The sequence below is a fragment of the Bos javanicus genome, chromosome 26 (assembly GCF_032452875.1).
Source record: "Bos javanicus breed banteng chromosome 26, ARS-OSU_banteng_1.0, whole genome shotgun sequence".
NCBI lineage: Eukaryota > Metazoa > Chordata > Mammalia > Artiodactyla > Bovidae > Bos > Bos javanicus.
This window is the reverse complement of record NC_083893.1, coordinates 27,222,111-27,249,770: the sequence shown is the minus strand read 5'-3', so window position 1 is coordinate 27,249,770 and position 27,660 is coordinate 27,222,111. Positions and strand designations below refer to the sequence as shown.

General features: G+C 41.1%; 1 protein-coding gene across 5 annotated transcripts in view; it reads left to right on the top strand.

Annotated features, from left to right (window-relative positions):
* SORCS1 (sortilin related VPS10 domain containing receptor 1) overlaps positions 1 to 27,660 on the top strand; it is a 574,694-nt gene that overhangs the window by 361,257 nt on the left and 185,777 nt on the right. For all 5 annotated transcript variants that reach the window (XM_061403397.1, XM_061403398.1, XM_061403399.1 and 2 more), the window contains exon 4: positions 12,124 to 12,282. In XM_061403397.1, coding sequence (XP_061259381.1) covers positions 12,124 to 12,282 — 159 coding nt within the window. The remainder of the gene's footprint in view (positions 1 to 12,123; positions 12,283 to 27,660) is intronic.

The following is a 27,660-nucleotide window of genomic DNA, read 5'->3' as shown; positions in this document are numbered from 1 at the left end:
GCCATCCTGTGTGTGCGTATGCCTTTTCCATCTTGAGAGCTGGAGTTAATTTTTTTCTTCCCTTTAAATCTAACTCAGAATTAGTGATGTGTTTTATCAATAGAATGGGGCAAAATGGATACGTAGAACTTCTGAGGGTAGGTCATAAGAAGCCTTGCAGCTTCCACTGGAGTTTCCTGAAACACTCACTCTTGGGACCCTCATACTGGAAGAAACCAGCCACCAATTATGAAGCCCAACAACCATGAAAGTATAGTATTCTGTGAAGTTCAAGCCACATGGAAAGGGCCTGGAGGATGGGATTCAACATAGAGAGAAAGAGAGAGGCTAAGATACAACCCTGAATGAAAAAACCATTTAGAAAGTGGAACCTCCAGTTCCAGCCACCGCAGTTGACATCAAGTGGATGTGAGACTCACTACCCAGCTGAGCATTTACAGAATCCTTGACCCATAAAACCAAGAAAAAAACAGATGGTTGTCTTAAGCCCTTTTCTGATATAGTATGTTGCACAGCAGTCAATAAGTGAACAGAGGTCGTTTTCTCTATCATGATGAGTTCTACTGCTTCTGAGTTACATGTTTTGAAATGGAATTAACCCAAGGTATAGAACTGCCATGCAATCATGGGAAAAAAAAAAAAACAACCTAAAACATTGCATTATTGTATATTGTTTGCTCTAAAGGAAGGGAAAGAAGAAAAGAGAAGCAGCGGCAGCAGAATGTAATTATGCTCTGGGGCAGCTTGATGAAGCATATTCACCCTGTTCTGCCTCTCAGAAACAACTTGATCAGTGTCTATCATTACATAATTAAGGAACTAAAAAAAAATCACATGAAATAGATTTCCTTGTTAACTTCTGGATGATGCCCTCCAGCAGGGTCTTCCTGAGAGCTCTGCAGAAGAGCCAGGAGGCAATTCACACTCCACCAATTTGCAAATCCCATTGAAGAGAAACCCCTGGTGGTCACCACTGTCTTCTCAGAAAAGCTTTCATAGCCAAATACATTAGAAAGGTCTCATGTGTCTGACTTTTCATTATAGGGGACTGCAATGCAAAAGTAGGAAGTCAAGAAACACCTGGAGTAACAGGCAAATTTGGCCTTGAAGTACAGAATGAAGCAGGGCAAAGGCTAATAGAGTTTTGCCAAGAGAAGTCACTGGTCATAGCAAACATCCTCTTCCAACAACACAAAAGAAGACTCTACACATGGACATCGCCAGATAGTCGACAGTGAAATCAGATTGATTATATTCTTTGCAGCCAAAGATGGAGAATCTCTATACAGTCAGCGAAAACAAGACTGGGAACTGACTGTGGCTCAGATCATGAACTCCTTATTGCCAAATTCAGACTTAAATAGAAGAAAGTGGAGAAAACCACTAGACCATTCAGGTATGACCTAAATCAAATCCCTTATGGCTATACAGTGGATGTGAGAAATAGATATAAGGGACTAGATCTGATAGACAGAGTGACTGATGACCTATGGGTGGAGGTTCATGACATTGTACAGCAAACAGGAATCAAGACGATCCCCAAGAAAAAGAAATGCAAAAAATTAAAATGGATGGCCTTACAAATTGCTGTGAAAGGAAGGGAAGTGAAAAGCAAAGGAGAAAAGGAAAAGTATATTCATTTGAATGCAAAGTTCCAAAGAATAGCAAGGAGAGATAAGAAAGCCTTCCTCAACGATCAGTGCAAAGAAATAGAGGAAAAGAATAGAATGGGAAAGACTAGAGATCTCTTCAAGAAAATTAGAGATACCAAGGGAACATTTCATGCAAAGATGGGCTTGATGAAGGACAGAAATGGTATGGACCTAACAGAAGCAGACGATATTAAGAAGAGGTGGCAAGAATTCACAGAACAACTGTACAAAAAAGATCTTAATGACCCAGATAATCACGATGATGTGATCACTCACACTCACCTAGAGCCAGACATCCCAGAATGTGAAGTCAAGTGGGCCTTAGGAAGCATCACTACGAACAAAGCTAGGGGAGGTGATGGAATTCCAGTTGAGCTATTTCACATCCTGAAAGATGATGCTGTGAAAGGGCTGCACTCAATATGCCAGCACATTTGGAAAGCTCAGCAGTGGCCACAGGACTGGAAAAGGTCAGTTTTCATTCCAATCCCAAAGAAAGGCAATGCCAAAGAATGCTCAAACTACTGCACAATTGTACTCATCTCACATGCTAGTAAAGTAATGCTCAAATTCTTCAAGCCAGGCTTCAGCAATACGTGAACCGTGAACTTCCAGATGTTTAAGCTGGTTTTAGAAAAGGCAGAGGAACCAGAGATCAAATTGCCAACATCCGCTGGATCATCAAAAAAGCAAGAGAGTTCCAGAAAAACATCTATTTCTGCTTTAATGATTATGCCAAAGCCTTTGACTGTGTAGGTCACGATAGACTATGGAAAATTCTGAAAGAGATGGGAATCCCAGACCACCTGACCTGCCTCTTGAGAAACTTATATGCAGGTCAAGAAGCAACAGTTAGAGCTGGAGATGGAACAACAGACTGGTTCCAAATAGGAAAAGGAGTATGTCAAGGCTGTGTACTGTCACCCTGCTTATTTAACTTACATGCAGAGTACATCATGAGAAATGCTGGGCTGGAAGAAGCACAAGCTGGAATATAAATTGCCAGGAGAAATATCAATAACCTCAGATATGCAGATGACATCACCCTTCTGGCAGAAAATGAAGAGGAACTAAAGAGCCTCTTGATGAAAGTGAAAGAGGAGAGTGAAAAAGTTGGCTTAAAGCTCAACATTCAGAAAATGAAGATCATGGCATCTGGTCCCATCACTTCATGGGAAATAGATGGGGAAACATTGGAAACAGTGGCTGACTTTATTTTTCTGGGCTCCAAAATCACTGCAGATGGTGATTGCAGCCATGAAATTAAAAGATGCTTACTCCTTAGAAGGATAGTTATAACCAGCCTAGACAACTTATTGAAAAGCAGAGGTTATTTGTTCAACAAAGGTCCATCTAGTCAAGGCTATGGTTTTTCCAGTGGTCAGGTATGGATGTGAAAGTTGGACTGTAAAGAAAGCTGAGCACTGAAGAATTGTGGTGTTGGAGAAGACTCTTGAGAGTCCCTTAGACTTCACGGAGGTCCAACCAGTCCATCCTAAAGGAGATCAGTCCTGGGTGTTCATTGGTAGGACTGATGTTGAAGCTGAAACTCCAATACTTTGGACACCTGATGCGAAGAGCTGACTGATTTGAAATAGACCCTGATTCTGGGAAAGATTGAGGGCAGTAAGAGAAGGGGATGACAAAGGATGAGATAGTTGGATGGCATCACCGATTCAATGGACATGGGTTTGGGTGAACTCTGGGAGTTGGTGATGGACAAGGAAGCCTGGCATGCTGTGGTTCATAGGGTGCAAAGAGTTGGACACGACTGAACGACTGAACTGAACTGAACTGAACATGTGTCTGAGACTTCATTAATCTTCCCCAATACACCCTGGTATATTTGTCTGCTTACCATGAAACATTAACACAAGTAAATAAAATTAACCATACCCCTGAGGATGATGACCCTTGATGTGCAAAGGATGAAGAATCTGTTCACTGATTTTCAGAGTGGATTCATTCCTATTGGCTCTTCCTCTCATTCTCCTGATTTTCAACTTGACATTTATTCAAACTCTAAAATCAAATGCAGTTTAAGAGATTTTACCCCAAATGGTGTGTCTCTCACCTAAATCAATGTTAAAATATACTGATAGCTTCTCTTCTTGCTCTTTCTCTCCATCTCCTTCTCCTTTATCATTTCTAGTGGAATAAAAAGATTTCTTATCATTAAATGAACATCATTTCTTGTAAAGTTTCCCATGAGCAAAGAAGATGAATGTCCATTTCTCCCAGCATCACGGCTCCCTCTGATAGCAGCTAACATTTTAAAATGATGTGACCTTTTGCCATTCATAGATCTTCGGGGATTTAAGAGAGAAGTTACTCTGGGACTTGTAATGACCATGGAAGTGTATTCTGATTGAGTTTGAGCTGAGGCTATGGATAATGCTGCGGTTTTTTAAGTTGACGCAAATATTCTCAAGGTATTTAATCAGTCTCCATAGTGACTGCAAAAATAAAAATGTCTCTCAAATTTTTACATCATTCTTTTCCTTTAAAATACCTTTAAAAAAAGTAGATGACACAATACTTAGCATCAGTGAATAGTTCTCATGCTCTACTATACCCTTAGCATGATAATAGCAATTTCTCCCTCCAGCAAAGATAGTTTATTTTTAAAATGCCAATTAGACTTAGGGTCTGTTTGTGAAGAAAATTACATTACATTGTAATGGTTTTTATTGGCTTTTAGCGTAAACTTTTTTGAGAACAAGCTGTACTGTCATTCGATCAGGGCTTTTTTGACCATTTCTATAATTTATTTTTTCACCCATTATTCTAATAAAGCATAAATCCATTTCTATGGAGGAGTGATGCTGAAGAATAAAGGAGGCCAGCACCATTGTAAAATATCTGAGTGCGAGCCAGGACTGGGCATTTTGCTTCAGTAGATTTATATTTAAAGCCCCTCCCCAAATTCTCTATATTTTTTCAAGAATATCTTACCAATCATCTTGTTATTGAAACTCCAGTATTTAAGTCCTGGTCCCTTATTGTCCCATCCTTCTTCCCATCTACACAATATTGTCATGAGATATTTGTAATACAAGGTTTTTTTCTTTCTTTTTTGAACTTGACCATTTTATTTTATCTGAACATTCAGTACTAAATGTGACATTCTTTGTGAAGTACTAATGGTAACATTGGTGCAAAACTCAACTTTGCTTTCACACAGATGGGCTTATTTGACCCCATAAACAGTTTTACCACTGATTAGCTGTGTGCCCTTGCACAAATCACCTCATTCCTCAAAGCCTCCTTTCCTCATCTGTCACATGCACATAATATCTGTCTGAAGTATTTTAACAGTCTAATGAGGTACTGGTACTGTGTTTTAAAAGTTTAGTGGAGGGTGTGGTATATAGCACATGTTCAGTGAATGTAAACTTGTGTGTAGTATCCCTACCCTCAATGCTGAAATGGAGGCTCAGAATGAGATTGAATAGTGAGCTCTTAAAAATGGCTTAACCAATATGGCAGAAATGAAACTCAAATCTGCCTTTGCGGTTAGGGGTCATGAGGCATTGTGATTATTGGTTTGTCACATTATGGTTTGTTTTTTCTTCTTCTCATGGCATGAATGGGATTCACTAAACTCACCTTCTTTCTCTTTTCTGAGGAAGTGCACACATCCACAGCAACATTGACAAGGGGCATGTTTAGGATTTGGTAGTGGCGCTTCTTGTGGAAAACAAGTGTGTGGTTCAGGCTCCCCACCTTCAGGCCTGCATACCAACCTTCCTCTGTGCATGCAGAGGGTCATAGCAGTGGGAGCATAGTCTCACAGTGAAATGGTGTATTTTAGTTTGAGATTGTCTGAGTTAGCTCAGAAGAGAGGGTTGTTGTCTGTAGTCCCAAGAGAATCAGAAGCAGTCTTCTATAAACTTTCTTTCTTGAATTGTCTTCCAAGAAGTATAACACATATTTTATTACTGGTGAATCTTACTCTTCTGTGTACCTCATGGGGTTTGGCAAAATGAGTGCTGAATGAATTATTGCTATCATTACATAATAAGTAGTAGGTCTTTGATTAAGAGAAGTATGAAGGGCTGAACTTGTTGGATACACTTCTTGAAAACCCCCTTTATCCCCCCTGAGACATCAAAGTCTTTATTAAAGTAAAAAGACTTCATTAAAGAAAAAAATAGCTTAAAAGTAAACTTAAAGAATACAATGAAAAAGTTTCTCTGCAATTTCATTGAATCCATACTGCAGGTCACAGGAAGCTGATCTATTGCTCAAGTGGTCTCTTGGCCTTTTAGTATTGGATGACTCTCCCTTGTGTTAATGAACATGGGTGGGTTAAGGAACGTGAGCTGAGCTTTACTGAGTTCATGGGAGAGGGTGAGAGTGGGACTCATATCGAGTATTTGCTTACTGGGTCCATCTTTCTACAGACTCACTTCTGACAGTGTTTACTTGATTAAACCTTTTTCTTTTTCATCACTTTCCTCTCCTTTTCTCACTATTGTGTATGCTCCTGTCATTTATGTTTCACGAGTCATGTTGGAAGCCTGTATGACTTTCTTTAATACCGTCCTCTAAACAGCTGCCAGTTGCTAAGCACTTGTTGCTCTCACCCTCAACTCATCCATCCACATTGGCCAACCTATTATTCACTTGCTCTGATTACATTTCACTTCATTTGTTTTTTAAACTGGAGCCAGAGGTTTGCAAATAGCCTCTTAGACTATTTTATAGACTTTTGTTTGAATAGAGTGGCTAGATAACTAGAGTGCCCAATCGCTGCCATTGCTATTATTCTTGGTCATTGTCATTATCACTATGGAAATTATTTATTGTGCACCTGTGACATGGGCATCTGGATCTGAGTAAGCCTTGGGCAAAGAAACAGATGACACCGGTGCACTCCCTCTTCTTGGTTCTACTATGAACAGCAAGGGAGTGACAAACAAGCAAATGAATAGTGAACAACATATAAAATAAATACTCTTTGCTTAAGGACCAAGGAAATGGTGGGGAAACATACATGCCTAGTGGTTGTGAGTGTCTGTTAGGCACTCAGTCATGGCTGACTCTGCGACCCCATGGACTGTAGCCCGTGGAATCCTCCAGGCAAGAATATGGGAGTGAGTAGCCATTTCCTTCTCCAGCTGCCTCTTATTAACTCCATGCTGCCTTAACAGGTATATGATGCAAATCTAAGAACAACATACACCTAGGAAAAGAATCGGGTGAGCGAAATAGGAGGACGTTCCTTAGGAATGTCCTGAGTAGACGCCTGGAAGGATCAGAGAGCTGCGAGGCAACCTTTTGTAGAAGTATATCATGTAGCCATAAGTTGAATCTGGAGCAAGTCACAGAGACATTTAGTTTTTGATGACACTGAGCTTTCAGGGGGACTAATGTCAAAAAAAGAGAGAAGTGACATATTTGAAATCTATAACTTGCATTTCATGTTCATTTGTCACCTCTGGGAAAAGCACACAAAGTCTCTTCTTTCCCCCTGAAGTGGCTGATGAATGATTTCTTAGCGTTGGGTGGTGTAAGCCCTTGTCGCCATTATTGACTTGCTGTAGAAAGTAGTTCGTCTATAGTTGTAATGCATGCAGTGCGCCCTCCAAGGCATGAGTGAACTGGTTCTAATCACTAATGGGCTGATCTGAACAGACTAATTACTTTCCTATTAAAGACAGACTCTTCCTGATGTCTCTACCCTCTTTGCTTCCAAGTAGAAAGCAGGGACTTGTTTAAGAGACTCAAACTCTCAATGGCACAGGGATCCAAGGACACAGAGGACTCATTCATTTGTTCATTTACAAAGATGTATGGACCTACTATGGATCAAGCTTTATGCTAAGCAAATAAGTCCTCCTTTTAGAGAGCTCACTTCAGGAATCCTGCTGACTTTGGAGTCATGCCTTTTATAGAGGTCTTTTAGAGTTCTATCACTCAGATCATATTTCAGAATGTAGAGGATTAAACATAGCAAAACATTATTATTCAAACTCATAGGAAGAACCAAAGGAAGGTAAAGAACCAATGTAAACTGACGAAAACAGGGATCACTGACCACATTTAAGGAATATAATTCATTATTTTTTGAAGAATAGTCACTAATTTGAAGTTACTATTTTGATAATATTTCCTAGTAGAATACCTTCTTGAGAAGATAGGACTTTATCTGTAAATGGCATCATTTACATCTAACAATTGGATCAAACTTATTACTTACACTGTATCCTTTTTTCTCAAATGGGTTAGACATTTTCTATTTAGATCTTACTTAAATTCTTTGTTTGCTTATTAACATATTTAATTTTCATAACCTACAAAATGACAGAACAAACCTGAACTCATTGGAAATATAATTACTGAAGGATCCTAATTTGAAGACTGAAATAATAAGATTCCACTAATCCTGTTAATGAAAAAGTTGGCTTAAAACTCAACATTCAGAAAACTAAGATCATGGCATCCAGTCCCATCACTTCATGGCAAGTAGATGGGGAAACAATGGAAACAATGACAGACTTTATTTTTTTAGGCTCCCAAATCACTGTAGACAGTGACTGCAGCCATGAAATTAAAAGACGCTTGCTCCTTGGAAGAAAAGACATGACCGATCTAGACAGCATATTAAAAGCAGAGACATTACTTTGCCAACAAAGGTCCATCTAGTCAAAGCTATGGTTTTTCCAATAGTCATGTATGGATGTGAGAGTTGGACTATAAAGAAAGCTGAGCGGCAAAGAATTGATGCTTTTGAACTGTGGCGTTGGAGAAGACTTGAGAGTCCCTTGGACTGCAAGGAGATCCAACCAGTCCATCCTAAAGGAAATCAGTCCTGAATATTCATTGGAAGCACTCAAGCTGAAACTCCAATACTTTGGCCACCTGATGCAAAGAACTGACTCATTGAAAAAGATCCTGATTCTGGGAAAGATTGAAGGTGGGAGGAGAAGGGGAAGCAGAGCATGAGATGGTTGGATGGCATCACCAACGTGATGGACATGAGTTTGAGTAGGCTCCGGGAGTTGGTGATGGACAGGGAGGCCTGGCGTGCTGCAGTGCATGGGGTCAGAAAGAGTCGGACACGACTGAGTGACTGAACTGAACTGAACTGAATCCAGTTAATAATTCATCAGGTGCTTTCTATGGTTCAACCACTGAGTCAGTTGTAACCTAATTGTGTTGAAGGTTGTGATTAACTAATTGAAATACATTGTATACAGTGGTGTGTATTAATTAACGTGTATATGCGTTTGTAATTTTATTGTTCAGGTAGAAATGAATATAGGTAATAATACTAAATGAAAAAAAGGAAAACAATGAAAAATTCAATCCATGATATGATATGTAGCTGTGGATATAGAAGTAGTAGAAGGGGGCACAAACATAATTTAACTTGTTGAAGGGATAGGGTCAATGCATTTTTCATTTATTTTGAATTCTACTGGCAGTCTTACAAAATTGTTTTTGCAATAAAAATGACTAAATAAAAATGGATATAGACTGACCTGTTTGTTTTGAGTAAATTGAAGCAGAGATATGAAAGAGGAACCACTGGAAAGTTTGTGTAGTGCAGATACATCTAAAATTCTTATAGAGGGATCTCCTGACATCTTCTATAATATCTGAAGTGTCAAGTTCCCAAACAGAGGGTTTTATGTAAGAATGTATAGAAATTATGAGATTTTGACCTACATATTTTTCACACCCAGAAGAAAAACACGGAAGCCAGCAGTTTTATTTAATATTAAATATCCATATGTTTGAAAATATTTGCATCATTTTACCTCTCCCATCCCAAGTTACTTGGATACAGAATATCTCATACAGATGACTCAGAGCATAAATGAGTATCAAAATATTCTAAATAAATGATAAATAAAAAGCAACTTGATATCAGTATATTCTGTAGGCCCAGGGTTTTTATTTTGATGAAGTAGTCTGCCAAGAGAAGCAGGTGGTGGGATCCACACTCGTGGGAAGAGAGTAAAACATATTCTGCTTTACAGAGAAATAGAAAATCAGAGGGGGAAAATCACCTTGCCTGAGACAATAGATGTTCTATAAAATTGAACCTCTTCATATTATCATGGAAATTACTTGCTGGCAGTAGTGCAAAAAGGCTGTTATATATTATTGTTAATTGTGGTTGGAGACACAAAGCAATATGATCATTTGATGACTTATTTGTTATTTAGAAAATGACAGCTTTTATGTGTCAGTAAATAGGAAATCACCTGGAAATATTCTTGTGAATTTAGGAACCATCTGATCCTCCTTGCTTAATGCATACAATAGACTTTAATGATGCCACAGGAGTTTGTACTTAGCAGATTATCTGCTGGTTCCACACCAGCCATCCAAAGGGGGAACACTGTCTGCTTGGTGACTGCAAGACAGAGAAACCTATAACTTTGTCAGGATTTCTGTTTGATGGACAGTGGCTTCACTGGAACACAGGATGAGAGGCAATTAGTCTCCAGTTTTGTGTGCGCTCTCCAACTTGTCCAGACAGGGGCTGACAGCCTTGGCGTTCTGCTCATTCCACCACATCCCGTTCCCCTCTTCAAGAAGGGCAGGGAGAAAAACAGCAAGGAACCTGAAATCCATCCTTGATTACATAAACACATTCCAGCTGAGTGTGTCTGGTGTGCGGTCCTTGTGTACCATTTGCCGTGACAGGACACGTCTTTGGAAGATGACACTATCTTGAGGTTTTAATAAGATTGCCTCCAATGCCTGAGAAAGCCCTGTGTGTTTGCCTGACACTCAGCTCTTTTATGACAGGGCTCTAGTTTTTTCTTTCTTTTTTTTTCTTTCTCTCTCTGTCTCTGGTTTCCCTGGAATGCAGCATCCTCAGCTGGTAATCTTTAAACCCTCGGCTGCTGAGGTTTCTCTTCATACGGCCACACATTAAGCACATCTTTCATGCCTCTCTGAACCAAACTCGGAGAGTGCCAATTAATAAGTTGATGGGGAAGAAGTCCATGGGTATCATTAAGGCCACCTGTCTGGAGGCGTTAGGTGCGCACTTTGAGTGAAGGGCAACCTGCAGAGTCTGGAATGAGGTGCTTATCACATTCCTAGAGGCAGAAAATGAGAGAATAAAAAGAAGTTTACAGGGCAGCTCCTCATCTTGCTCCCATTGTGGATTCTTCACACTGCTGTGGCCAAGGTTAACCCTCAAAAGGAGAAAATCCCAAGCCTCTGGAGCTATGACTTTTTACATGGGTCTAGTGTATTCTGGTGTCAAAGGCTAAAGATGGAGAGGGCATTCAATGACTTTTTTTTTCCATGGAACTTCCATTTATATCTGTTCAAACTGCTCTGAGCATCTTTCTAAGTCTTTGTGACTACTCTGAAAACTCTTTTCATCAATCCCTTTAACTCATGTTCATTAATTTGGTAAATATCTATTGAGTATATAATATATGCTGGACCTCATTCTAGCTGCTGGGAATGTACCTGTTGGGGATAAAAACAGAGAAATGTCAAGTATCACTATTCTCATGGAGTTTATTTTCTAAAGAAAGTATATAGACAACAAATAAATACTCAGAGAAGGCATTTGAATACACAGCCTTTGACTCAAGATTCAGAAAACCAGGCTAAAGGCAGGATGATGTGGGACATTGTTAATATGAATAGAAGTGTAAGGCGAGTGCAGAGAAAGAGAGCGAGCCGGGCAGTCAGGCAAGAAAAGGAAAATTTATTAGAGGGAAAAGAGAGGGTGACTGGCCCTTAAGGAGAACCAGCATCCTCCTTTCTGACGGAGTCCCGACCAATGAAAAATTCTCTAAAGGAATGGTCACGTAGCCAGAGGTCTGGAATCTGGTGGTCTATCAGCTTTGAGAAGATAGGCACCAGTGAGGTAACAGGATGCCATTTGGGCAATTTGGTCAGTCTCAAGGATCACTGTGATTTATTCTTTGTTTGCAAGGTCAACATAATGAGCCATCTTGTCAGTGAGAACCCATGTGGGCCCTATCAAGAAGGGCTTGTAATAAGAGAAAGATCTAATGGACTCCAATCCTATTCCTGTTGATATTCCTTTCCACCTTTCTCACAAATACCAGTGACAAGTCTTGCTCTCTCATCCCCCCAAATGGAGACTAGACAGGGCTCGAAGGAAGGAGGGTTGAGATCAGGAGAATAATAGAAAATATTTCAGATTAAGGAAATAACATTTAGGGAGGGGGGTCAAGGAGCCCTATGGGAGGAAAGAAAACTCACTCCTCCATTTCTTCTCACCCACCACCCCCCACCCACTCCAACCTCTGCTTTCAACTTGTCCTGTCGCTTTCATTTCTTGGTGAAAACATTTTGATGACCTTGGTCCAAGGCAGGAGAGTGACCCTGACATTCAAGGTCATTGTTTGGGCAATTGTTCTTCACCTGCTCCTTTTCCCTTTCTTGTCAAAAATTTAGCTCATCTTTAAGCTTTGTAAATTTACTTTTCTCTTGTTTTCTTTCCCATAATCTGCCACAGATTATGTTGCTCACAGACCCAGAGATTGAGAGCAGTTTACTGATCAGCTCGGATGAAGGGGCAACCTATCAAAAATACCGGCTGAACTTTTACATCCAGAGCTTACTTTTCCACCCCAAACAAGAGGACTGGATTCTGGCATACAGCCAAGACCAAAAGGTGAGTGTGATCACCTTGCTCGAGACAGTGGTGCATGGTTGTCCTAGGGAACAACAACCACTTAGTCATCTCTGTATTTCTTCTCAGTGGTCAGGCTTGTTATGTGCAGGCGCTTGACCCCTATGCCAGTGGGGCAAGGAGCAGGAATGTGGATCTCAGGCTGCTTGTCTGAGCTGTGCAAATGTCTGAAACAGCATGCAAAGGAAAAGCTAGACCAGGAAGATGTTGTGGAGAAGCAGTTCTTACCTGGAAGTTTCAGTCCATCAACAGCCCCAGACCCCCATGAAATCTGAGACAGTTTTGTGTGTGTGAGATATAATCATGTTTGTAAATGACCCCATAGGTTTTCTCAGAGCCTTAAAGGGCAGGATGGCTCTGAAAGAGTTAAGAGCAATAGCTGGCGACTTGTTAAAATAGTGACAGAAATGTACATAGATGACATTCATAATCAGGTAATCCAGGACTTTCCTTCTCTTGGTGGTTAGGCTGAAGGATAAGTCTATTTTTTAAGAAGGCATTGATTGATGTTATGCAATTGTATGTTATAAGCATGTTATGTTTATTGTATGTTTATGTGTATATGCAAGTGCATGGCAATATGTATATGTATTTTATGGGATAAATACTGTAAAATATATCATGTACTCTGTACTGCAGTTGGGCTTCTTTAGTGACTCAAATGTTAAAGAATTCACCTGCAATGCAGGAGACTCATGTTCGATCCCTGAGTCAGGAAGATCACCTGGAGAAGGGATGGCTACCCACTCCAGTATTCTTGCTTGAGAATTCCATGGACAGAGAAGCCTAGCAGGCTACAGTTATAAAATACATATAGCCCCTGCTTTTAAGGAACTTACATTTTCAGGTAGACTATAAGGCTGACAAGAGCAAATACAATCAGATTAGAATTAGAAGAAACAAAATATACAGAGGCAAATGTGAGAGAAAACCTAAAAAAAAAAAAAGTCAAAAAGAACATAGCTAAAATATTGGAACGCTTTTTGTGAAATGCATGGTTCAGTGAGGTCATTCTGAACATTCTCTTTAGAGGACTTGTAAGTTACAAAGGACATATATTTAAAGAAATACTGGACTTAGCTGAGAGAGGAGGGTGTTTGAGGATTTTATCCATCTGGACTGGTATAGACATGTGGGGGTTCTTCCTGATGAGAGAGGAATGATACTAGCAATTATTCAAGGTCTCTAAGCGACATGAGCATTTTTTGAGGAGGCAAATTAAAATTCTTAGGATTGGAGTTTTATTCATGCTGCCCTTACTGCCAAATAAAATCACATTAGCCTAAAAATAGAAAAGATTTGCAATTAGTATTTTTTCCTCTTGAGCGGCCTGGCTCCCCTTTCAGCAGAATGTACAATTTCATTCCTGGAGTCAAGCCACCACGCATTTGGTCCAGGATGGTGCAGTTACCAGAGGCAAAGCTGAGCAGCTCGGAACACAGAGTATTAGACATTTAATCCACTGGGCTTTTGTATTGTATTTGACAGTTGGTTAATTTTCCCCTGATGCCAGAGGCACAGTGAGGGCCAGATTCACCTGGCTGAGTGAAAACTCTGCATCTTTGCAGTTGTGTTGGAAGAAAAGGCCAAAAACGTAACCCTTCATGTGCCAGCACTTCAGACAGCGGCCCCATGACCGCAGTGGCAGAGTGAATTACCTCGGAGAAGTTAGGGCGTGTGGGAGCCCTACTCAGCCAATGTATGGAACTTGGGGTCAGCCTTCTTTGCCTTAAAATGTATTTGTGTGGGTACTTATAATTGCAGGTGCACTTCCACTGAGACTGAAAAAAGATTAGGCTCTGTTTTACGTGCTCAGTGTGGTGCATTGTTGGTATAAAATAGCTATATCGAGAAGCATTTGGTCAACCTAGGGAAAGAAAATTAACACACATGAGTTCAGTAGTCTAAGACGGACTAACAAGGCAGAGAGAGCCTTCATTCACACATAGTAGAAACCCAATCAGAGTTAGCTGGATGGATTCTATGAAACTGGCAGCCCAAAGTTTAGGAGATGGAGGTCTTATAAAATGATTTCACCTGGACTTTAATGAATATGTCATATTTCTTTTTTTGGAGAGGCACACTTTACACAAGAGGAATGTCATAAACAATAATGTAAGTTTGTATAGTTAGAAAATTCATGTTAACAGGATCATGAATATGTTGATTTGGCTGAAACTGAAATTATGGAAAGTTAATTATGCATGTACTCCTGGACCCAATCTTTTTTTTTTTTTTTTTAACTGTTTAGACTGTTAGGAAAAATAATTCTTGTTTTTCCAATTAGGAGCCTTTTGAACATTTTGGTCAGTGGATTTATGTGTTCAGAGCTATAGATTACAAAAAATTAACCTGGCAGTAGAATTACGATGAACTGAGGCAATATGAGGTCAAAACCAAGACCAGTTAGGGTGATATCATTGAATTCTTGGTCTGGACCAGACCGAATGAATTCTGTCATTTTATAGGTAGAGGAAGCCTTAACAGTCTTTGTTCTCTATGTAGCTGACAAACCAAAAATCTGAGAAGATTTTTCCCCAAAGGGGAAAACAGTCATTAGTATCACATGTTTAAGTTAGGCAACTGGAATCTGAGTATAAAACTTAGTTCTACTGAATGGATGGTGATGTCTGGAGATATCACCAAAGGGGTGGAAGCCAGCCTATCTGCTAAGCTCTGTTTCTCTAGAGGAGAAGGAAGGAGAGATGATCCTGGGAACAAAGAATTATGAGAAACCCACTAACAGAAGTAGGGGTTGGGTAAGGGCTCCATATGCCAGGATTTGAATCACAGAATGAGAAGTGGTCCATTAGCAATGAGGGGATTGGGGTGCAGTCATCCGATGAGCCGGTGGAGTTGCCCTAAAGTCAAGTGGAGAAGATGTGTGGCCACTCCAGTGGGCCAGTGGTATGGAAATAACAGCTGTCAGTCACCCACAAATCGTAGAGCTTTTAGCTCCAATGAGAGGCAGCAGTAGGCCCTAGTGAGGGGCCCATGCCGGTGTTGGCAGGTGAGTGACTTTTGGAAACAGGAACGTTCATTCTTCCATTTAAGTATTGCTCATCACTGTGTCTGACAGTCACTGCTGCTGGAGAGCTCTCAGCAAAGATGGTGGCTTAAGTGCTGGGATTCACTCTGCTGAGTGCTATTTCCCATCAGTCTGTGGTGAAAGACTGGGTTAGAAAGCACAGAGGTGGCAGTTCCATTAGAGCTCCCCTGCGCACAGACCTCCTCACCTCTCTCCCATCGTTGGCTGTCAGACTTTTGAAGCATACTTCCTCTTTGAATATGCAGCCACCTTTACTTTTCCCTTATTTTCCTGCCATGGCTTGCTTTCTCCTTCCGTGAATGAGGCTTTGAGGGCCCCAAGGACACAGTCTGGATCTCTGGCTCACAGGAGAGAGTCCATATGGGCCGCAGCGCTCTGCCCTGACTGCAACTCATCTTGAGTGTCTGGACTCTCAGCGGAGGTTTTTTGATGTGAGCATTTTAAGGGACTTGAAAGAGTTTGGTTGAACAGATTGTCCTTTCTGGCCCAAGATAGAGTTTTACTGGCCATCAATTCCATAGGAAGCCAGATTAAAAAAAAAAAAGAAAAGCTTTTAATCAGAGAGAAATGTGTATAGCCAAATGCCCTTGAAATCCATAAAACCAGGATATTTTGATATTTTAGCCTTTTTTCTTATATTTTCTTAGATAAAGAAATCTACCTGTGATATTCAATATCTAGGTGGTTGCTAAGAGGTAAAAGTTTTCTTGAATGAGCACGTGACTCTCCAGCCACCACTAGAATAATTGAAGAGAAAAGGCTTGAGACCCATTGAAGCTCTAAAAGAAGTAACCTGCCTTCTTAAAAAACCCTATTGGGGGACTTCTGTGGTCTAGACACAGGTGATAGATTCCCTGGCCTCTGAATATGAGGCTGTGCCTTTCGAAAGCCCTGAGATTTTCAGAAAAATAAGTGTTATAGACATCATGGAAAGTTTGTGCCAAATGGGCCAAGGTAAGCCCGTCACGTACAGTCACACCCTTTCAGCTTCTTACAAACCAGCAGTGAATCACTGTGGATGCCGTGAAGAATTCTGAGGTGTTTATTCCAGAAGCAGCCACCATCTCACACTCCTTTATTTATTTGTTATTTCTGTAATTAAGTGGTAGGCAGACCAAACATTCTGCTCATAGCTTTCGTGTCTTTGCATTTGGAAACCGAGCAGCCAGGAAAACAAGGACACAGAGCTTCCCCTTCCTTCCGTGTTTCCCTGCCTCCTCTTGCCTCAGTGCAGGAAACCACCCAAGCAAGGCTTAGCAGCCGGCCGAGTCTGCCAGATTACATCTTTATTTTAATTTGGCAATAAACTAGTGTACAAACTCTGCTATAAAACATTGCCTCCAACAGCATCTCTCAGTCTGTCTTAAACACCTCACTAAACATGATGTGTTGGGAAACATTGGAAATGAGAGAAAACAAGACACAGATGTGACTGAAAGGAAAGAAAAAATAGGAATTTGTAAGAATAGGCATCTAAATCAGTTCTGCTGACCATCCTGGGGCGCTGGGCTTGAGGCCTGTCTGTTAGGGGTTGCACTGAGGAGTGATTTGTACAGGGGAGGGTCTGCAGTGTTGTGAAATCAATGTGAACACTCCCCGGGCTCAGACTGCCTGGTTGCTGGGGAGGAGAAACCCTCTGGCTTGGCTTATTGAGACTGGCAAGGCCCTTTCCTTGGGCAGCTTTGCAGACCTACCTGCTGCCCCGACCATGAGCAGAAGGAATCACTTTTCTCCCATCCTCTACAGCCAGCTTCTTCTCCCCACCCTGTGGATGCCCATGTCCTTCTAGGCCACAAACTCAGTTCCTCCACAGACAAGCAGGAATCTGACTGAACGGAGCATCTGGGTTTGGGCTGTGGGAGACTGGGGAGCAGGTGTGCATTCAGGAGGGTGGGTGGATCGAGGTGGGGGGTCTTGGTCAGCTTCAGCCTACTGTTCTTGACACCAAGAAAGACTCATCTGATGTCATCAGACTTTTCAGAGTTTTTCGAGAGGATTAATTCTGTTTTGTTTGAAATGTGATATTTGTAAATTGTTTGTAACGAACTCAAAAACTTAAAGCAGAGAACTGTGCAGAGCAAGTGAACCTCATCTGCTGCCTTGTATTAGTCCCTAAATCACTTTTTTTTCTTATTTCTCCATCTTTCTCATCATCTTTGTTTTCCTCTTGTTCGTGGATCTTCCTGTCAGTTTTATTTCAGGAGGTGTTCGGTTGTTTTGTGAATTAAAAAAAAAAATGCATCCAAATAAGTGATCAATTCTGTGGAGGGAGGACAAGACCTTTAGGACAGTTTGGTGGGTCACTGTTCATTTAGTGGCAGTTCTAGAATATTCATGAGTTTGTATGGTCTCACTTGTTCCTAAGCCCTATGAGTCAACAGTCCAAGTAATACCATATGGGAGCTTTCAGAATCTCTGTTCTCCTTTATATTACAAACTATCAAAGTTTATGAATTAAATGAGAAATCTTCAGGCTTGCAGAGTGGCCTCACCTTCAGGATTTTGGTAAATATGTGTAGGATATACAAAAGACACAGCTGTTAAGGAGGAGAACGTGTTTTGATAAGGACACCCTTTTCACAAAGAATTGAAACCCTGAATATTAACAGAGACATTCTCTATATAAATGAAGACTGAATTTGAGTAAAATCATATATTGATAGAAAAGGAAAATTATACTGCAAGTATGTTTGAGGACATACAATAGAATTTTAGTAACTTGCATAATAGTACATTTTTAAAAGAACTGCTTTTAGTTTTCTCTTTTCTTTCTTTATATGAGTCCAGAACTTTTATTTAAACAGTTTTATATGTATTTCTTAAAAAACAAACAAAAACAACACTTTCTTTTATTTATTTTAATCCTTTCTACTTTTCCTGACTGGGCACTAACAGGAGGCCATTGCTAATCACAACTGCTTTGAATGCTAGAAATTCCCTGGGAAATAATGACTGCTCAACAAGAGAAGAGATGTCAGCAGTTTCCAAAACTCTGTAATATTAGTTTCTCACCAATGATAGAAAGCACAGCAAGTGAGGCAGGAACATCAGCTCTCTCCTCTGTCAGGCCCTGCGAATGGCTGTGTGACCTTCAGCAAGTCACTTAACTTTTAGAGTTTCTCCAACTGTGAAATGGAAGTAATAATAGTACCTGGCTCACAGGACTGTTTGAAGATGCTGAGATAATGTATGCAAAACACTCAACACAGAGCCTGGCACATGGTTATTCAAAGACCTAGGAGAGAGAGCCACCTGGTGTGGCCCAACGAGATATAGACACAAGGCTGCCTTCGCAGTAATCCAGGATTGTCTTCCCCACATACGAGAAGTTATAGACACTTTAGTCAACGTTGACTATACTCTTAGTCACTAAAAGGTACCATTGAACCAGAATGAATGGAGCAAGCAAGAACCCGATATTTGGTCCTAAGAAAATATTGATTATAATAGCAGTACGCCATTAAATATTGAAGTATTTGCCTTCACAGCAACTCTATTTGTTTTTGAATAGACCTAGCAGCCCTTTCATGTCAAAAGGGCAAGATTGAAATAAAATATAAATAGATCCTTCAAATTCAGCCCCCGGGGGATATTCAAATGATTTCTGCAAGAGCACAAACACTTAGGAGACTGATACCTACCTAAAGCCATCACGTTTCTTAAGGCACTGCATTAAGTAAAAAGGCACTCAGTTATTTATAAGAAATATGTACAGTGTTATATGCCATGCTGCTTTGGCAATATTTCCATGTGCTTGAAATTTCCCAATGTCAGAGCTGATTTCTAATCTCTTGAGTATGTTAGTAATTTAAGTATCCAAGTACAAAACTGGCAATTAGACTGGAAACCAGGGAGCTTGCTAAATGTCAACCCCAATGCTTGTTTATAAAACAAATTCTCAAGCTGAAATGTCATCCTATGCAAACACAGAAGGCCTGTGTTCACCTTAGCTAACTTGTTTAACCAGGTTGTATCATTATTTTTCAGTTGCTACATAAAGCAGATTGATCTATCTATTCCCAACTTTGAAAAAACAGGCTGCGAGAATTAGGAGAAATAGACATTTTAAAATGAGTGATTAGGGCTAAGGTTTGGACACACAGAATTATGCTCTTTGGTAGCTATTTGAGCTTACTTTATTTCAAATAAATTACCTTTTTGCTTGTGTATTTTGTAGCTAGCTTTTTTGATCTGTTCTAACCACCAATTGTCTAAATGGATTAAGATGCCTCTTAAATCCAGGCATCCGTCTGGGGAACTTTTAAAGACATTTGACATCCTAAGAGGACATGGACCTCTTTCTTAAACCTGTCTCTCAGAGTGGTCCTTTAGAAATCCAATAACACTGACCTTTTCCTGTATCCTTCCTTTTCAAGAGTGTTTGTAACCAACAGTGTTGCCATGAGGGGAGTGGTTTGGGGAGAAGGAAGTCTTGGCCTTATAAATAGACGCATTTTGTGAATTTATTACTCTGAATTTCATATTAAAAAAAATTCAATATTACCTTGTCCAACTTCCTCTCTTCAGCATAAGAGGATATAAATACAAATTATAAATGGCACATTCAGTGGTCTAAGAGACCCAGAGGCCCAGCCAGGATCTCATAGCTGGCAAGAGGAAGAGAAACCAGAAGTCAGAAACCAGCCTCCTGAAATGACCAGATCCTGTACTGTAAAATAGTATCAGATGAAAAGTCACAAATTCAAATCGGCAAGGCTCTCACTCGCCTGACTTGCTTAATTTCAGTGCCTGCCTGCTGATCTTGCTGCAGGCATGATGAGAAAATGTCCCAGAATAAGACTTGTGATCCAAAGTCAGACGGCCTCAGCTACTCCAGGAGCAGCCAAGCTAAGCGGTATCCAACCTCAGAGGCAAGGGACATGGAAGTGTTGTCTAGGATCCTTCCTTGCTTCCTGAAGTCAGGAAGAAAATAGCAGTCACACCTGCTTCTCCTTGCCATTCCTTGTTTTTTTCAGGGTCTGTGGGCAGTTCAGGCTGGAGGCAATGATCAGCAGGAAGAGGAAAGGCTGAGAACTAGCACTGACCCTTCACTCCATAGTAAGCCCTCTGCCAGGCTTTTCGCATTGATTCCTCAACTTCTTTCTTACATGAAACATTGACTTTATCTTTATGCCTATTTAATATTTGGGGAATCTGAGGCTCCAAAAGGTTAAGAAAATTCCCCAGGGTGGTTGATAGAGCCAGGAGTCTAATCCAGGTTTGATTCTCTTCATACTCTGTCCTCACTGCACCAAACACTGCCTCCCTAGAAAAGCCATTGTGATATTTTCTTTTCTTTAATTGCCTTTTTTTTTTCAATTTTCTTTAACCATCTTCCCCATGTCCAACCTACTGTGAGACCTGTTCCCTCTGACAGATGCTGTAGTATGCATTTCAAAGCTGAGTTTCACAGCAGAGGGAAAACTGCTGTTTGAAGATCAGGCAACAGAGGAAGGGAGAGCAAGAAGGGAATTGTCCCTGGCTGATTCCCAGGCAGCCAACAGTCCCTCGTGACTCAGCAGGCCAGCTTGTGTCACAAGCACTGTGACCCCTGCTCACCTCCCCCAACCTTGCACCAGCTCTGGTCCCAGAGGTCTATGTGTAAAATTTCCCCTTGCCCAGCAAAATGACTAGAGCTTTCAGAAGTCAGTCCTTCTGTAAATTGATGCAGCCACTGTGGAAAACAGTATGGAATTCCTTTAAAAATTGAAAATAGAACTACCGTATGATCCAGCAATCCCACTCCTGGGCATTTATCCAGAAAAGACTCTCAAAAAGATACATACGCTTCATGGGGTTTCTCTGGTGGCTGAGTGGTAAAGAATCTGCCTGCCAGTGCATGAGACACAGGTTCAATCCCTGATCTGGGGAGATCCCACATGCCACAGAGCAGCTAAGCCTGTGTGCCTCAACTGTGCTCTAGAGCCTGGGAGCCACGGCTACTGAGGCCATGTGCTGCAGCTACTGAAGCCCACATGCCCCAGAGCCTGTGCTCTGTAACAAGAAAAGCCACCACAATGAGAAGTTTATATACCACAACTAGGGAGTAGCCCATGCAGCCTGAAGACCAAGCACAGCCAAAAGTAAACAGAATTGTTTTAAAGAAGATACATACACCCCAATGTTCATAGCAGCACCTTTTGCAACAGTCAAGACATGGAAGCAGTCTAAATGTCCATCGACAAATGAATAGATAGGTATGTGACACACACGTACACACACACACAAACACACATGCACAGATACAATCACTCAGCCATAAAAAAAGAATGAAATAATGCCATTTGCAGCAACACGGATGGACCTAGAGATTCTCATATTAAGTAGAGGAAGTCTGGCAGACAGATATCGTATATCACTTATATGTGGAATCTTAAAAAATGACACAGATAAACTTATTTACAAAACAGAAACAGGCTCACAGATATAAAAAAGCAAACTTATGGTTATCAAAGGGGAGTGGGGGAAAGATAAAACAGGAGTTTGAGATTAACAGATATCCACTACTATATATAAAATTGATAAACTTCTATTATATATTATAGGGAACTATATTCAAAATCTTGTTATAACCTATAGTGGAAAGAGTGTGTAAAAAGAACGTATTTATGAATAAAACAATCACTTTGCTGTACACCAAATGCTAGCACAACATTGTAAACCGATTATACTTCAATGAAAAATTTAAAACTGGAATGAAATAAATAAAAATAAATCAGTAGTCCTTGGAATGATTAGATGAAATATTTAGATATTCTAGAAAAGTCTCTAAAGCCCATCATTCAAATTTAAGACAAAATTTATAGTTGCCTGTGTATGTACAGCACAGGGAGTCATAGTCATTTTCTTGAAATACCCTATAATAGAAAAGAATCTGAAATAGAATACACACACACCCCCGTGTATGTGTGTGTATATATATAAGTATACCTAAATGAAATGACCCTCTCTTATGCTCAGTCCTGGTCAGAATTTTTCTTTTTAAAATTTTGTTTACTGTTATTATTGTTGTTGCTCTTCTTCCCTTGCCTCCTTCCCACATCTAGGGGCCCTTGCTCATCCAGGCACCCATCTCTTCCCTGCTCTGCTCAGCCACTTGCTAACTTCTCTCTCCCCTCTGTCCCATCTCCACACGGCTGATGGATCTGTCTTATGTAAGCACACTTCCAATATGTTCCAAGCAACAAGTTTTTCCTCCTGCTTATTTTTATCTCTCAAAACTTGCTAAGTTTCATCATCTATGCATTTGAATAATGGGACAATTACATGGTTATTGAGAGCTATTCATTTTTTCCTGTCAGTGTCTAGATATGGGGGATTTGTGATATAGATGCTTAGCATCTAATTATTTTATCTACTCTCTATTTCTACATCTATATTATAGAACCTTTAAGGCTAAGATTCCCTTTGAAAATTTCCCTAAGTACCCCCAGATCTGGGAGCACAGGAAATGGCCACAAGTTGACCTGGTCCTCTGTCACCTACTGACCCTTGCTGCCCAGCCCACCCAAGTTCCGTATGTTTAATCCCCCAATCCTGCCAAACAGGACTGTGGGGCATGTGACAGACTTCATTGCCAGCTGGGGGCTGGCCAGTGACAGGTTTGATAAATCCAACCTCGGGAGAATTTGATGGAGCTGGTGACTGGTCATCATTCCTGCTCACTCCATCAGCAAAGCTTTGGGGGCCCTTGTTTTTTGACCTCATTGTCGTTGAGTCCTGTCTTCATTAGCTCCCCACGAGTTTAGTTGGATTGCCTCCACCCAACCTGCTCCCAGGCTGTGTTTATAGCCTCTGCTCCCACTTCACTTTCCTTTACCCACCCCCGCCAAGCTGGGTCTCCCGTAGTTGACAGAACAAAGAAGAACAAAGACACCGCTCTAACTTTTTTTTCGGGCTTCCCTGGTGGCTCAGATGGTAAAGCGTCTGCCTGCAATCAATCCCCAGGTCAGGAAGATCCTCTGGAGAAGGAATTGGCAACCCACTCCAGTTCTGTTGCCTGGAAAATTCCATGGACAGAGGAGCCTGGTAGGCTACAGTCCATGGGGTCGCAAAGAGTCAGACACGACTAAGTGACTTCACTTTCACTTTTTCTCCTCTGTTTATTTGCTCAGATTGACCCACTTCTCCTGGAACACTCTTTCCTCACATTGTCATACTGAGAGATTTTAACTGTTTTCCCAGTCCCACCTTGAGAACTTGGGGAGACTTCCTGCTTTTACTGTCTTACATAAGCCACCACAGCAATCTGGACAAAATATAACACATTACTACATCTCATGTATGACAGATGCTGAGAAGTTAGCCTTTTCTTTGAGGAACTTGCATCTCTTAGAGGTGGGGGAGCTGGTCTGGGAAGGTCATCATGGTTCTGTAACTATTCCTGTCCCCACTAGCCAAGGAGAAGACTTGTGTCAGAACTGGGTGAAGCTTAAGGTCCCTTATGATGTGATTTCCCACTAAGAGTGTACTCTGGCCTCCTTTGCTGTGCAACCAGAGCATCAGAGCCCATCTCTGAAGACTATGGATTTCTCTGGATTGCTCCTCTTCTTCCTGTGGAGGCTAGTAGAGGAAAGAGCTTGATATTTGCAATGCCCCAGGGCTGGCACTATAAATTTACTGAAAGTCCTCAAGGCCCCATCTCTTTTCTTGTTAAAAAGAATGCAGTAACAGCAGTGAGAACTGGAGAGTCATGAGGTGACTGAGTGCTTTGTACCCAGACCATCCCCAGGGTGGTATTAGGATGAGGCAGATCAAATAGAACTGGCAGGGTTTTCTGTCAGCCTTTTCAGGAAAGGCAATTTGCAAGCCTCCTGCCTCTGAAGCTATTAAGGGCAGAGCCACAGAAGGGAGGGACCAGGCAGCCTTGAAGAGAGCCAACCGCAGGAAGTGTTCCTCCAACCTGGAAGCCTCTGCAGGAGACCATGTGGAGGAGACCCAGGACCTGCCTCCTGATGAGAAAATCACCATGGGAACCTTTGTGGTGAAAGCATCCAAACCCATCAGCCAAAGACTGAAACTCTTCCCTGGTGGCTCAGATGGTAAAGAATCTGCTTGCGATGCAGGAGACCTGGGTTCAGTTCCTGGGATAAGAAGATCCCTGGAGAAGGAAATGGCAACTCGCTCCAATATTCTTGTCTGGAGAATCCCCATGGACAGAGGAGCCTGGCAGGCTACAGTCCATGGGGTCACAAAGAATCAGACCTGACTGAGCAGCTTTCACTTTCAAAGACTGAAACATGCTATCACCCTTACCTTCTGCCAAATGATATCCTTGCACTGATTTCCAAGCTGCAAAAGAAAATTCCCGATAGGTCCCTGTCTTAATGCTATAAAATGAGGGGCTGCACTGATCTGATTTAGAACAATTGAGAAGACTTTTCAGGGACAACAGTGCTTGCAAGCTTTTGCATCACCACAAGGAAGTTGAATTTCTATTAAAAAAAAGACGTTGTTCTGCTCGCGATTCAGCCAAAATGTGAAAGGTAAGAAGATGGAAGATGAAAGTTATAGGGAGCTGCTCTCATATCCGCCTTCTTCCAGCCCTTCTTATTTTGCTGTCGATTAAGAATCCTGAGCACAGTTGGTGGATCTCACTCTTGCCCACCCCCAAGCTGTTTGTCCCCCTGTGGCTTCCTCTTTATTCTCCATTGGAGCCTTTGCCTCTCAGCCAACTTGCAGCTCTCCAGGATGGCACCAGAGAGGATTGTACATTTGGTTGAAAGCTGGTAATAAAACCAACCCTTGAAATTGCATCCTTTGCAATTAATTGCTTTTTTATCTGCACTCTTCATATGGCAGACAAAGACAGATTGCAAGAAAACAAGCCAATGTGATGATGATCAAGTTATCAAAAAAAAAAAAAAAGAAGGAAAGAAGGACTGACTAACTCTTCAGGGGAGGAACATGGCAGGAAGAAGTTTTGAAAGCCCCCACACTAGGGTAATAACAGAGTGGAGAGTTGGACCTTGAGCTGCTAATACATCTTGAGCTTAGATGAGCAATGAGTTTGTGCTCATTAACTTACATTTACTGAGATGGAGAGGCGGTCTCAGGCAGTTTAGAGTGATTCTAAACTGGAAGAATCATCTGCCTTGCATTCTTTTGTTAACCAGAATCCTTCCCTTCTCCCTTTCTAAAATGTCTACTCCTTTCATTTTTTCGCTAATATTTTGTACCAGGATTAGTAAAAGAACAAAACAAAACAACAGATCTAAACCCTTCCAAGAAGGCATCTGGGGAGGTCATGACAGAGGATTAGAGACAAGCACTGCTCTCCTAAAACTAGTTCAGATATTCTTTTCTGCCCCCTGATCATTCTCCTTCTCTCTTTCTCTAGATTTGGCACTGCTGGCGAAAGCTGTGGATGCTTTCTCTGATGTGACAGGTAGCAATGATAGATCTCAGTTCTGTGTTCTGACAGTCAAAAGAAACCTTGGAGCTGGAGACAGACAGGGAGGGAAATAAATCTTATTTAGGTGCTGCCACCACTATGAATTTTATTAAAGGACATTGACTCATTCTACACAGAAAGCCTTCCACTGGTGGCTGAGATAGTCACTGGGTGGGAAAAAAAAAAAAAAAGGTTTGGGTAGCACTCTCTATTTTGTGGAGGAAAACTTTGCTGTCAGACTCTGCAGGTTTAATGAACACATTAACTTGGATTGCTGTGAGTTGTTTTCTCCTTTTCTTGGTATGACATCAGGCTGGACAATTAAATTCTTAGAGAGGAAAGGTTTGAAGTAGTAGGTGGAATATACAGAGCAGCTCTTTCTAGGGGTGAATATATAAGACCCTGGCTGCAAGTCCTTGGGAATTTCAAATGTGCTGATATTTATAGTTTTGTTTGTTGGTTTTAGGTACAGGCCTCTAGCTATGGATCCATGGAAGTAAAACATCGTCCTCTGCTAAATTACCTTTGTCTATTCCTTGGGAAACCTGAGTGTTTTACTAGGTAGATCCATCACTAGGGAATTTTCATGATGTAAAGTCAATACTTTATTTCCCCACCTTGGTCATCTACTATGTACAAGGCAATGTATAGATACAAAAAGATGGAATTCCAGACACATAAAAACTTTGTGATCTCATCAGAGAGGGAAGGGATGATCTCAGCTATTTTAGAGTGAGTTTAGATGGGTAGGGATTTCTGTCTCGCATTATAAAAGGCTCTCTTGAAAGGCTACTAAGAAAGTTAAATATATGGACTATAGTTTGATAGCATTTCTTGTACCATAGTTCTTTGGAAATGAGGCCTCTAGAAAATCTCAGTGTGTAGGAGAGGGTTCATAGAAAATATGTCCTCTCGTCTGGACCTAAAAAGAAGACTGGCATTGTGGTAGGCAAGCCTTGAAGCCACCTCTGCCAGAGTGGGTAGCACCAGGGAAGGCATGGCAGGGGGCATGTGCCCAGGTGTGAATGGAAAAGGGAGAAGACACGAGAGGGGACCTTTTGAGATAGGAAACTATAAAAAATGTCACTGAGCTGAATAAGAGAGGCTTGGTTTATTGGATTGTTTGATGTACCCACTGCTTGAGGGGCCTCTAGATGCTCACAAATAACAAAGCATCTCCTTGAAGAGGATAAAAACAAATATCATGGGACATACCTGACTGGTCCACAGGTTCTGAATCCAAGCCTAGAGGGATCAATTTAAAAAGACATAGAGGAAAACACACACACACACACACGTAGATGCTGGCACCCAACAGTTCCTCACTGTGATGAATTCTATGTGAAGACAGAGGTAGCAATCCCTTGGTGTAGCTGTAGGAGAGCTCAGAATTTATATATGATTTTCAGAATATATATGAGTCTAGCCTTCACACAGAATTATTATTTCAAACCACCCTGATTCTCTTATATTTGCATAAATCTTTGTATATAAATATAGATACTAACATGCATTTATAAATAGCTATAGGCATACACAGTGGCATGATTTCTGTTCCCTTTGAACTCATAGAAAGCAGTGCAGCTCTGGGTTTTAATTAAAAAAAAAAAAAAGATGGTGCAAGAGCAGAGGAAGCCACAGACACTCAGGATCAAATGATCACTGTTCTGATCCAAATTTGAACATTAAAATGCAAGTGTTCGGGACATAGTGGGAAGCAGGACATGCACCCTCTGTCTGCTTGGCGTCTGAATTAAGAGGGAAGATGTTATTGTGTCTTCTGTTATCCCATGAGGGGAACTGTCTCCCCTTTCTCCTCAGCACTCTTAAAATGAATCAAGCATGAAATGTACCCAGGAAGCCTCCCCCCAACCCAGGCTTTGTAGGGCAAGGAAAAATAATAAGACTTGAAAGGAAA